Here is a 13,490-nt window from a genome sequence, read left to right as displayed (position 1 = left end):
TTGCCTTGTGTCTGTATGTGTGTTTGTGTGTGTTTACTCTGAGGACTGTTTTCCTTTTTGCTTTGTAACTGATTACCCAGAGGCCAGCACACTCTTCTCCCTTTCCAGAGAGCCTCCATTTTTTATTTGGATGTCTACCCTGACCTCACATGACTCAGGATGAAATTCTGAATCATCCAAGCCAGTCATCGAAATTCCAGTTCCCTTGCCAGTGCTTGGTTTTAGGAAGAGGCAAATGACTCAATCCTGGTGAACAGAATGAGAGAGGAATTGATCTGAGGTTTTCTAGGAAGGGCTTCCCCACTGATTGAACATACACACACCCTCTTGAACATCATTGTATCTGCCTATGAACCTGAAACCGTGACAGCCTCCTAGGGACCTCTAGGGGAACTTGCCCGAGGTAAGGGGAGGGTGCAGTGCACACAGATGGAAAAGCCTGTGATTCTGAAGACATCATTGAGCTACTGAAGAAAGCAGCCCCAGATTCCTCCTCCTGCCCCAGAAGATCTTATTATGGGACATAATTTTCCTTTATTGTTTAATCAATTTTGCAATGGATTTCCTATTACTTGCAGCACTCAAATGGATTTTTAGTAGTTCTATATATACAAATCTTACTAATTTTTTTCATGAAATAGCTAGAGCCTATCTATGTGAATAGTGAGAGTTTCTTATAATAAAATTGACTGTATCATGCATATTTATGCTAGGAAAATTGCAAGCCAAAATAAAGAAAATGTAATTTATTTGTTATCTACTTAGGTTTTCCTTTCAGGAGACACGTGGAGAGTCACTTGGTTGCAAAATTTTGTCAAGAGGGTCAGTTTTACTTTTCAACTAAAAGTCCAAGGATATTTACAAAATTTTTTATTCTGCCTTCTTTCTCTACTAAACAGGAAAACTATGGAATTTTACATTTTTGATTACATCAGCAAATTTAATGAGCAAGCAGTCATTCTTTCAGCAAATATTACTAAGCATTGGCTTCGTGCATTGCACTGTCCAGAATGCAAAAGATGTTCCAAAGCAAATGAGACATAGTGTGAGTCTCTAATAGGGACTAATAAGGGGTTAACTGTCAAGCAAAGAGACAAGACACATACTCACGAAATGGCTAGGAAACCTCAGCACACAAATGAAACAGATCAAATTGTACTTTAAAGTTTCAGTGAATAATAATGTTTGCCATGAAGGATAGAAAACGTTTTCCCTTTTTTTTTTTTTTTCTGAGATGGAGTCTCACTCTGTTGCCAGGGTGGAGCACAGTGGTGCGATCTCGGCTCACTGCAAGCTCTGCCCAGGAGGGTTCAAGCGGTTCTCCTGCCTCAGTCTCCCAAGTAGCTGGGACTATAGGCACATGCCACCACACCCAGCTAATTTTTGTATTTGTAGTAAAGATGGGGTTTCACGATGTAGGCCCAGATGGTCTCGATCTGTTGACCTCGTGATCCACCTGCCTCAGCCTCCCAAAATGCTGGGATTACAGGCGTGAGTCACCATGCCCGGCTCAGAAAATGTTTTCTAAAGGAGGTGAGCATGGTCTTTAGATTGTATGGGAGACCAGAAAAACAGAGGCCATGTCATAATGACCTTTGTTCACACTGAGCCAGTATTGGGCACGTGGTAAGGTGCCAAATATATTATTTAAGCCATCAGTTAAACTGTGCATAAGTGTCAGGTGAATTCTCTAATTCGTTGTGACCGAATTCCAATTTATAATTTGAGGCATAATTATATCAGTTACCTAATTGACACAATAATCCCAAGAGTTTATTATTGGAAGCAGTTTGATTAGTAATCACTGCCCCTAATGCCTTCAGGTTGTCCACAGGATAGTTTGACTACAAAAAATAAAAAGAATAATACCGAAGTCCAGGCACAGGGGCTCATGCCTGTAATCCCCACACTTTGGGTGTCCAGAGTAGGAGGATCACTTGAGGTCAGGAATTCAAGATCAGCCTGGGCAACACAGCAAGACCCTGTCTTTATTAAAAAGAAAATGAAAAAAATGAGAAAGTTTATCATTTGAGAATAGAACTAAGGTATGTAGCAAGGATGCTTTTGCCTGCTGTTTATTCAGCTCATTCAGAAATTTGACAAACCGAGCCTTTCAATTCTTTCAATGGTTAGACCCATTGCATAACTGTACCAACTGAATTGAAATGCAGCATTTAAACATTTTCCAGGCCATGAGTCCGTTCTGTGATAAATGTCAGAATTGGAGAGCCTATTCACATTAGCAGTTGTAGTAATTAATCTCTAGCAGTATCTCCTTTTTTCTTCCCCCATGTGCACATGTCAGACATGCCCATTAGAGTTCATTTCATAGGTTCGAATACCACCACCACCCTCTGGCCTTTACCTTGGCTTGATTCCCCTGACAAGCCCAGCTGTTCTGCACTGCACATCTTCAATGGGCAAATTATGCCTATGGTGTCAACAGATTATCAAATATACTTATTGAAACACTCATTTCCATGGTCCACTTGATTCCTTTTGATTTATTTCTTTGATGGGTTTCCATCCGGTCACTGAAATTGAGGACTGACCTCATGAGGCAATATTATAAAATGAAATAATATTCCTGTGAGCTCTCATCCTTCTAAGTCTTAAAAATAAATGTAGTGAAAAGCAATTCTTCCTTTGACCTTACACTTAAGGATCTTAACATAAATCCCAGAATAGGAGGGTTTTAAGGCATTTCTAGAAATTAAGTGGCTCATTGGAAATTTAAAGAAGTGATTGCCTCTCACCCAATATGACTTTATATATCTTCAGTCTTATAATGGAACTCTTTAATTCCTGTGTTCAATCAACAATTCACTTATTTATTCAACATGCATTTCTTTTGTGGATCTCCTATGTTCATAGCACGGTGCTGGCCATTAAGAATTAACAGAGATAAATAAGATACAACTCTTATCCTCCAAGAGCTTACAAATGAGGAAGATCCAGTAAATTTGATATAGAAAAGAAGAAGTGAAATTCAATGAAACTACCATACTACATCGTGCTGAATGTTTAATTTTGACTTGAGGGGATTAGATATGTTCTCCATAGATGGAAGCATTTACAATAAGCCTTGTAGGCTTTGGTTTCACAATGAGAAAAGGTTATGGACGGTATTATGGTCAGATTAGGAAGACACTATTCTGCAATCCTGAGACATCTGAATGGAAACAAATTTCCAAGCGCTGGAGAAAATGATTTCATGTTTTTAAGGAAAGGAAGTGTTTAATGTTATCTGAGTTTTAAATCACTCTTGACAGCTGTGTAGAAGATGGATTAGAAAGGAGAGAAACTAGAGCCAAGACTAGTTAAGGAGGCTATGGTGATAATCCAGATGATGAAGAATTGTTTATTTCTAGCACCTCAAAGAATGCCAGCTTCATAAAGGCAACGGCCTTTGTTTTTTTCACTGCTATATTCCAAGCACTCAGAACAGTGCCTGACATGTAGTAGCTGTTCATAAGTACATGTTGAATAAATGAATAAATCAGTGAAAGAATAAATGAAGGAACTAAATGAGACAATGAAACTGCAGAGAATCCCAGTAATAGAAAAAGAAAAAAAAAAAAAAACCTGCAGAGAAGAGGTCAGAAAGAGACATTTGCTTCAAGGATGGAATTTTCCCCTACTCTATTAACACACATTGTAGTTCGGTCCTTTTCTTTCTTTCTTTTTTTTCTTTTTTTAGAGACAGGAACTCACCCTGTTGCCCAGGCTGGAGTGCCATGATCATAGCTCACTGCTACCTCAAACTTCTGGGCTCAAATGAGCCTCCTGCCTCAGCCTCCTGAGGAGCTGGGACTACCTGGGCATGCCACGGGCGACTGGCTATTTAAAAATTTTTTTTGTAGAGAGAGGGTCTTACTGTGTTGCTGAGGCTGGTCTCAGACTCCTACACTCCAGTGATCCTCCCTTCTTAGCCTTCCATGGTGCCTGACACACCATGCCCAGCCCTTTTTTCAAGTGTTGGCAAAAGATGAAGTTTGTTGGACTGACTGGACATGCACACACACACAAACACACATACTTGGGTTGCGAAGCATGTACACCACACCTTCTCACACGAAGTGCTTTTCACTCAGCTTATGCTATGGTTTCAGTGTGCCCACCTCCCCAGATTCAGGTGTTGAAATTTAACAGCCAATGTGATAGGAGTAAGAGGTGGGGCCTTTAAGAGATGATTAGGTCATGAGGGCTCCTCCCTCATGAATGAGATTAAAGCCTTTATAAAGAAGGCTTCACAAAGCCTCCAGCTTGCTTGTCCTTCCACCAGCTGCCCTGTCGGGACCTGGCGTTCCTCTCCTCCAGAGGATGCAGGCAGCAACGAGGCGCCATCTTAGGAGCGGAGAGCAGCCTTCGTCACATGACCTGCCAGCACCTTGATCTTGGACTCCCAGCCTTCATAACTGTATGAAAACAAATTTCTGTTCTTTACAAGTTACTTAGTCTCAGGTATTTTGTTATAGCAGCACAAACCAAGACAGCCGGCAAGTAATAGTTTTTTTCAAAAAGTTACTACAGTCCACAGAGCAACTAAGGCACTAACGACAGATAAATATCTACTCTCACATTTACAGTAGGACGCATATAAATGACCCAGTAGGGAAAAACCATCTATGTTTAAATCAGTTTGGGGAACACTGGGCTATGTAACTGTAAATAGTTTATTTACCATATAAGTCTTATCAGAACTCTTAATATACTTTCATATGCTGTGAATATCTACAAGGCAAATGTAGCAAGCAGTGTTCCCAAGTGCATTTGACTGTAGACATCCCTCCCACACACACCACCACCTTCATGGTGCACTCATGCGAGCAGCATTTGATGAAGTATTTGGGAAAACACTGGTCTGAGTCTGGGCACAGTGGCTCATGTCTGTAATCTCAGCACTTTGGAAGACCAAGGCAGGAGGTTCACTTGAGGCCAGGAGTTTGAGACCAGCCTGGGCAATAAGACTCCATGTCTACAAATAAAAATAATAATAATTAGCCAGACGTGATGACCTGCACCTGTAGTCCTACCTACTCGAGAGGCTGAGACCCTGGAGCCCAGGTGGTCAAGGCTGCAGTGAGCTAGTATTGCATCACTTCAGCCTGGGTGAAGCAAGGTCCTGTTTCTGAAAAGGAAAAAAAGTATCTTCTGAAGGATACACCTCAGAGTAAAATAAAATTTAAAAACTGGCTTAAACATACACTGCAATTCCAAAAAGACTAATACAGTTCTTCCATATTTCACTGTTTAGAAGAGATTGCAAAAAGTTCCTTTTGACAGAGTTTTGTAAAGGAGACCTCAACACCTGTCATATGGAGAGAGAAAACAGGTTTTCATGCTCTGACAATTCTATGCTTTATCAAAGTAGTTCCATCTAAGTGAAAACCTGAAGCAAATAAAACTGAAGCCACGATGTATTCATCAGGGGAAATTAGCCACTCAGTGAATACTCAATTTTCTTGGGGAGTGATGGTGATTAGGAAGCTATGAAAACACCTGCTAAAATTGTTTCTGAAAAACCCTCACATTTTCGGCTTCCTTGGAAAGCTGAGATTCGTTTTCTGAGCACAGTCTTGTTACACGTTTACCATCCTATCAAGAGTACCTGGTCCGCATGTCAGGCGCAGTGGATCAAAGCCTTTGCCCACCTTGCACTTTCTGCAAATACTGAGCTCCCTGATTTAAGAGCAAGATGAAAGGAGCCACAGGAGCCAGAAAGGACTGAGGCAATGTCACCACAACACAGATTCTCTCTCCAAGGTCTTTGGTTAACTTTTGGAAAAGAAATGAAGTTCCTTCTTTCTGTTCCCAGTCTGCCCATACAGGTCTACACTCATTTTGGTTATGGGGTTTTTGAACTTCTTCCTGGGCCAGTAGCTTCATTGTCTTATCTTTCATCAGTAAGTACCATTTCTTACAGAAAGTCTTAGGTCTTTCACATTCACATGATTAACTTTACCAATTTTAGCAGGGCTTGGTGGCATGTGCCGTAGTCGCAGCTACTTGGGAGGTTGAGGCAGGAGAATCATTTGAGCCCAGGAGTTCAAGTCTTTAGAGCACTATTATTGTACCTGTGAATAGCTGCTGCACTTCAGCCTGGGCAACATAGCAAGACCCTATCTCTTTTTTAAAAATGCATTTATTTGAGCTAGCTGCAAAAGTTTTTTATTATCTTTTAAGTTCTGGGGTACATGTGCAGAACATGCAGGTTTGTTTACATGTGCCATGGTGGTTTGCTGCACCCATCAGCCCATCATCTACATTACGTATTTCTCCTAATGGTATCCCTCTCCTAGCCCCTCACCCCACAACAGGACCCAATGTATGATGTTCCCCTGCCTATGTCCATGTGTTCTCATTGTTCAACTCCCACTTATGAGTGAGAACATGCAGTGTTTGGTTTTCTATTGTGTTTGCTGAGGATGATGGTTTTCAGCTTCATCCATGTCCCTGCAAAGAACATGACCTCATCTTTTTTATGGCTGGGTAGTATTCCATGGTGTATATGTGGCACATTATCCAGTCTTTCATTGATGGGCATTTGGGTTGGTTCCAAGTCAGTATTCACTATTCACTATTCACTGTTCACTATTGTGAACAGAGCCACAATAAACATACATGTGCATGTGTCTTTATAGTAGAATGATCTATAATCCTTTGGGTATATACCCAGTGATGGGATTGCTGAGTCAAATGGTATTTCTGGTTCTAGATCCTTGAGGAATTGCCACACTGTCTTCCACAATAGTTGAACTAATTTACACTCCCATCAACAGTGTAAAAGCGTTCCTATTTCTCCACATCCTCTCCAGCATCTGTTGTTTCCTGACTTTTTAATGATCGCCATTCTAACTGAGGTGAGATGGTATCTCACTGTGGTTTTGATTTGCATTTCTCTAATGACCAGTGATAATGAACTTTTTTTTGTATGTTTGTTGGCTGCATAAATGTCTGGGAGAAGTGCCTGTTCATATCCTTCACCCGCTTTTTGATAAGGTGTGTTTTTCTTGTAAATTTATTTAAGTTCTTTGTAGATTCTGGATATTAGCCCTTTGTCAGATGGATAGATAACATAATTTTCTCCTATTCTGTAGGTTGCCTGTTTACTCTGATGATAGTTTCTTTTGTTGTGCAGAAGCTCTTTAGTTTAATTAGATCCCATTTGTCAATTTTGGCTTTCGTTGCCATTGCTTTTGGTGTTTTAGTCATGAAATCTTTGCCCATGCCTATGTCCTGAATGGTATTGCCTAGGTTTTCTTCTAGGGGTTTTATGGTTTTAGGTCTTACATTTAAGTCTTTAGTCCATCTTGAGTTGATTTTTGTATAAGGGGTAAGGAAGGGGTTCAGTTTCAGTTTTCTGCATATGGCTAGCCAGTTTTCCCAACACAATTTATTAAGTAGGGAATCTTTTCCCCATTTCTTGTTTTTGTCAGGTTTGTCAAAGACAAACATATGTGTCAAGCACACATATGTTTAGTGCAGCACTATTCACAGTAGCAAAGACTTGGAACCAACCCGAATGTCCATCAATGTTAGACTGGATAAAGAAGTTGTGGCACATATGTACCATGGAATAACTATGCAGCCATGAAAAATAATGAGTTCACGTCCTTTGGAGGGACATGAATGAAGCTGGAAACCGTCATTTTCAGCAAAGTGACTGAGGAACAGAAAACCAAACACCTCATGTCCTCCCTCATAAGTGGGAGTTGAACAGTGAGAACATATGGACACAGGGAGGGGAACATCATACACGGAGGCCTGTCAGGGGGTGGGGGGCTAGGAGAGGGATAGCATTAGGAGAAATACGTAATGTAGATGATGGGCTGATGGGTGCAGCAAACCACCATGGCACGTGTATACCTATGTAACAAATCTGCATGTTCTGCACATGTACCCCAGAACTTAAAATATCATAGTAAAAAAATTTAATCTTTTCCCAGACCTTCTCTTATTTCTGCTTTTTTCACCTATTTCTATAATTCATTGATTTTTTTTTGTTAATTATTTTACTTTTAAAATACAAATACTTCTGCCTTTGGTAATGTTATAAGCTTACCCTCATCTAACAATTTTCTCCATTTTTCAATTTTTTGCTAATACATTTGGGGAGTATTCTAATACTCATTTCAGATTTTTATCTACCTAGATAAAACACCTCAATATCTGAAGGCCTACATCCTGCAAATATGGCATATGAGAAATTTTAGTATATATCATGTCTTTCTTTTCTTTCTTTTTTTTTTTTTTTTTTGAGGTGATCTTGCTCTATTGCCCAAGCTGAAGTGCAGTGGCACAGTCATAGCTCACTGCAGCCTCCACCTCCTGGGCTTAAGCAATCCTCTCACCTCCATCTCTCAAATAGCTGGGACCACAGGTGTGTGCCACCATGCCTGGCTAATTTTTATTTTTTGTAGAGACAGGGTCTCACTAGTTATCCAGGCTGGTCTCAGATTCCTGAGTTCAAGCGATCCACCCACCTTGGCCTCCCAAAGTGCTGGGATTACAGGCATAAACCACCACATCCAGCCCGTGTCTATAGTAAGTTGATGATACACAAAGTAGTTTAATGGGTCAATTAAGAGCCCAACCTTTGCATCAGGCTGTCTGGGTACAAAGACCTTGTTAGCTATAATTCTGGACAAATAACCAATCTTTCATTTTCCCCATACATAAACTGGAGGAAAAAAATTCTACCAGTCTCATTTGGTTACTAATAAGCATTAATAAGAATTATTAATTATAAATAAGTATTAATAAGAATTAACATGTCTAAAAGGCTTATAATAGAACCTAGAACATAGTAAGTGCCATATAATTATTGGCTATTAGTATTTCAATGGTTAAAACAACAAAAGTATCTTAGAATAAAGTGTGGAGAAGTTTTAAGTACTTTTTGTCTTTTAAAGGTCCAGACTACATAAAGGATTATTTACCCAAAATTCATGAGCACACCTGCTATGTAGGAGAACAGCATCCGGCGTTAGAAAAAACTGGAGATCTCAGATATTTATGGAGGCCTGCCTCAAATAGAAGCTTGCCAGCAAAATATAAACATGAGTACGCTGGTGAAATTGGTTGGGGAGTACCACAGTATAATTTTATCAACAAATCAAGACTGGAGAGTGGCTTCCATATCAAGGTATTGCTCTTAAATTTATGCTTTTCATAGTGTACTGTTTTCTAACTTGAATTCTTTATGAATTTGCTTCTAAAGGAAATGTCGGGTGCTTGATTTCTCATTGAGACATAAAGAGGTTTGAGTTTTGCAGAAAGACGTGTGAATAAATGCATGTGCTCCACTCCTGGAGCCCGTTTAATACACCAGGGGAAGGGTATGAGGAAAATGAAGCCATGGATAATCCAAAAGCGTTTGTGTTTGGCTTTGGCATGCATTCTGATTCACATTCAGGCTGAGGCACTGGCATACACTCTTCCCCCTTCCTAGCACTGCTTCATGCGTGGGTGGTGCAAAGAAAGAAGCCTGTGCTGGGCGTAATCCACAAACCTAACATGTGCATCTCAGATCTTTAAGATTCGCTGTACTGATAATGCCTTCGTATCCAGTATTAACAATTCAGGGTATGTTGTCAGAGGGTTTTAGAAACCTTGTCTTATTTCCTTTTGGTTACGTAGACATAGGCATGAGATCATGGTGTCTCCTCTGAAATAGAAGAGTGCACAAGTGGTTTTAGAAGTAAAATCTGAGAACCTGGATATTTTTTTCCAGGCAGGCCTGTGCATTGTCTGAAAATTGAATATATCAATCATGCAATAACTGTATTTCCTCAAATTCTTAAGTTTCATCTGGTAAAGGTTAACAAAAGGAAAAACCATTTATTATTTTTTAATTTTTTTTTGAGACAGGGTCTCACTCTGTCGCCCAGGCTGGAGTGCAGTGGCACGATCCTGACTCACTGTAACCCCCGCCTCCCAGGTTCAAACGATTCTCCTGCCTCAGCCTCCCAAGTAGCTGGGACTAAAGGCACATGCCATTACACTCAGTTAATTTTTGTATTTTTAGTAAAGATGGGTTTTTGCCATGTTGGCCAGGCTGGTTTCGAAATCCTGATCTCAGGTGATCCATCTGCGTCAGCCTCCCAAAGTGCTGGGGTTATAGGTGTGAGCCACCACACCCGGCCAGAAAAACCTTTTTCTGGCCCAAACTGTGGCAGTTCAGGAGGGTGGATGGGAGCACAGTCTTTGAGGTTACACTCTGATCTAGATCTAGCTCTGTGACCTTGGGCAAATCAGTTCACCTCTCGGCATCTTTGTTTGCACCTCTTCTACGTGGCAGTATTCAGAGGCCCACTTCACAGGATCGTCTAAATTTCTATCCTAGTTCTGCCACCTGCTAGCTGTGTGTGACCTTGGTTAAGTTCATTTGCCTCTGTGCGTCAATGTCTTCATTATGAAATCTTAGTTCTAGAATATTTTTTTCTAGGCAGGCCTTTGAATCGTCTTTGCTCAGATAATGGGCTGTTGTAAACAGTGTATAAATTAATATTAGGAAAGCACTAGAAGCAGTAACTAGCATGTATCAAGCCCTATATGTGTTTCATATTGTTATGTTGTGAGGACTAAATATGAGAACCCAACGAATGCACTGGGCGCGATCCTGGCACCAGGCTGACATCCAGATTTTAGCTATTAGTACTGTTGTGGTTGTATTTCATGTAATTCATTAAATTTAATATAATATTTAATGTAATATGTTTAAACGCCAGGGCCAAGAAAATGCACTGATGATAAGCAATGTCTCTTACAGCATATTCCAAAGGAGACCAGTTTCTGAGCGTGTGACAAGCTGAGTATAATGAATGCTTAGGTTCTTAAACTGTGTCCTATTCCACTTAGGCAATAAAAATGAAAATCCAAAATTTGATTAAATATCAAACTAGCCACCAGCAAGAAGAGTCCAGCCCCAAAGCAAGGCAGCTGGTTTGAATAAAGTCCAGAAATGTTGTTGTCTTGGTGTTTCTCCTTGGGTTATGATGCCCCGCTCTCAGACACAGCCCTCAATCTGTCAGACCATCTTGAGTGTGTATAGCCTCTCTTCCTTCTTTATCTTTAACTTAAGAACCCATTTTTCTGCTCAAATGAACTGCAATCAAGCATTCCTTGGTCTTCAAAGCAAGCTGGGAATCCAAAAGAGATAATAGCCACGAGTTAGCCTTCCAGGAATGTATTTATTCTGTATTTTTAGTTAGTATTTCATGGATTGCTTTTAATCACTGCCCTGCTGGGTAATGGGGAACTCTTTGTCTCTGAGATTGTGAGCCACATAGTGATTTTCTTCCCCAGCTGTGGCACGCTCAGAAACTGCTTGGAATATACTATAAGGGATGTTGCTTGTCATCTGTGTACTTTCTTAGCCCCAGTATTTTAATAGTAATTGTTTTCAAGGGTCTAGCTGTCTCAGAGAACAATCTTGAACAATACCTTAAAGCTCCTTGGACTTAGAGCTTTATAATAGGAGGGAAAAAAGACTCACTGAGAATGACCACACATACCAGCATTGAAATTGAAGCATCTATAATTTCCTTAACAGTTAAGATTTAAGTTTTGTCACTGGGTCTACTCATCCCCTCCTCTGCATCTAAGGCATACCTCTCTCTTTCCAAGGCCGATCAAAATCTTTTTTTTTTTTTTTTTTTTTGAGACAAGGTCTCACTGTGTCACCCAAGCTGGAGTACAGTAGCATGCTCCCCCTCACTGCAGCCTCCATCTCCTGGGCTGACACAGTCCTCCTACCTCAGCCTTCTGAGTAGCTGAGACTACAGGCACATGCTACCACACCCAGATAATTTTTTTTTTTTTTTGGTAGAGACAAGGTTTATGTTGCCCAGGCTGGTCTCAAACTCCTGAGCTCAAGTGATCCTCCTGCCTCGGCCTCCCAAAGTGCTGGGATTACAAATGTGAGCCACCGTGCCCAGCTCACAGTATCATTTTTGGAGTGTAGACTCAGACTTTGATTCCTTATTGACCCTGGGCTTCAGGCAGCTACTTCTAAAAAATCAGACGTGGTGCATGAATTGACACTTGAGCCGATACATACACATACACTCCATGCATTCAAACATACTCCTAATTACAGAGACTATACAAGAGTGGTGGCATTAACCCAGGGCCCTCCTCACAAGGGAACTAGTAAAGCTCTCAGTGTGGCGTCACTTTGAGAAATGTCTCAATCCACTTCCTGTTCGTTTTCCACTTTATCTGTCTATAGACCCTTTCCATATCCCTTGCTTTTCCTTGTCCCATAATAATCCAAATCAAAATGGTCACTTCCTGTTTTAGTCTAACTGCAGAGACTCCTCAGTGTCTCTCATGGCAATTGCTCAGAGCTTGGATTTTAAGCAAAACTTTCATCTCCTGGATTTTTATAGCTCTAACAGCTGCTCTGCCTAATTTACTGCTCCAGGTTTATATAAGACTGGTGGTTAAGGACGCTCAGTCACCTCCAATAGAGTCTTGGTAAAATGCCTGGAGCAGCTGCCTCCTACCGAGGAATGGTCTCTCCTATTTGGGGCACTAGGAGGGGTTCTGCAGATCATCTGGCTTTTTGCAGGAAGATAATAACTTTCATGCTGAGTGACACCTGAAAAGCTTCCCCCACGTTGTGGAGGTCACAGTAAAAATCACAAGATTGAGTTTCTCTTCTGGATTTTTTAATGTTTAGTTATTTCCTACTGACTCTTACATGGGTTACTATGCAATAATCATAAATGTATGTATAAACAAGGACAGACCATTACTTTTATCATCTCGGATTTAAGAGCAGCACATTCTTTAAAAAAATGGATTTGGTCTCTATCAAACTATGTATGTTCTTTCTGCAAGCATATATGGAGACAGTTGAAACAGTTGATTTGGTTTCAATCCCATGCTAAACTGGGGAACTTTTCTAACTGCTGCTTAGCTGGTTGTGTCTCCTCTCCACTGGCCTTTCTTTAACCCCAACCTCAACGGGGTCTGCTGGCTTCCTAATGTCCATTTTCTGCACCTGTGCTCTGACCTTGTGACAAAATGATTTAAGTCATTTAGTTTTCTCACAGAAACAATGTTACACTGGACATGATGACTAACTTCACGGGTGTGATCCCAAAGAAAATATTAAATCAATTAATCATATAACCAATATATTACATATTTTTAAAAAACTATATGAGGTAATAAGGAGAATCATGGGAACTCACCAACATATTTATATGTAATATGAGGTAACAAAAAACAAAATTTTGAGGCTTTGAAATCTCTGCCTCATTTTTAACTGTCACAAGTTCCGCTGTCATGAAATAGAGCTTCTTTGTGACGGTTTTATGGACATTTGAACAGCCTTCTGATGAAATGTTGAATTTCTTGATGGCTATAGAATAAACTGATACAAGGTTGGTTTATTAGACATTTTGCTCACTGTGAATTTATTTATAGAAGGTAAACATAAAAAGAGCTACAATTGATTGTTTAATAAGAATGGTACT

The 13,490-nt window shown here is 40.3% G+C and overlaps 1 protein-coding gene across 1 annotated transcript in view; it reads left to right on the top strand.

Annotated features, from left to right (window-relative positions):
- C2H4orf45 (chromosome 2 C4orf45 homolog) overlaps positions 1-13,490 on the top strand; it is a 130,669-nt gene that overhangs the window by 45,153 nt on the left and 72,026 nt on the right. Inside the window, exon 2 of the mRNA XM_010383170.2 lies at positions 8,916-9,148. Within this exon, the coding sequence (XP_010381472.1) occupies positions 8,916-9,148 (233 nt within the window). The remainder of the gene's footprint in view (positions 1-8,915; positions 9,149-13,490) is intronic.

This window comes from Rhinopithecus roxellana, chromosome 2 (assembly GCF_007565055.1).
Source record: "Rhinopithecus roxellana isolate Shanxi Qingling chromosome 2, ASM756505v1, whole genome shotgun sequence".
Taxonomy (NCBI): Eukaryota; Metazoa; Chordata; class Mammalia; order Primates; family Cercopithecidae; genus Rhinopithecus; species Rhinopithecus roxellana.
Note: the sequence above shows the minus strand (reverse complement) of the source record. Positions and strands in the feature narration are given on the sequence as shown.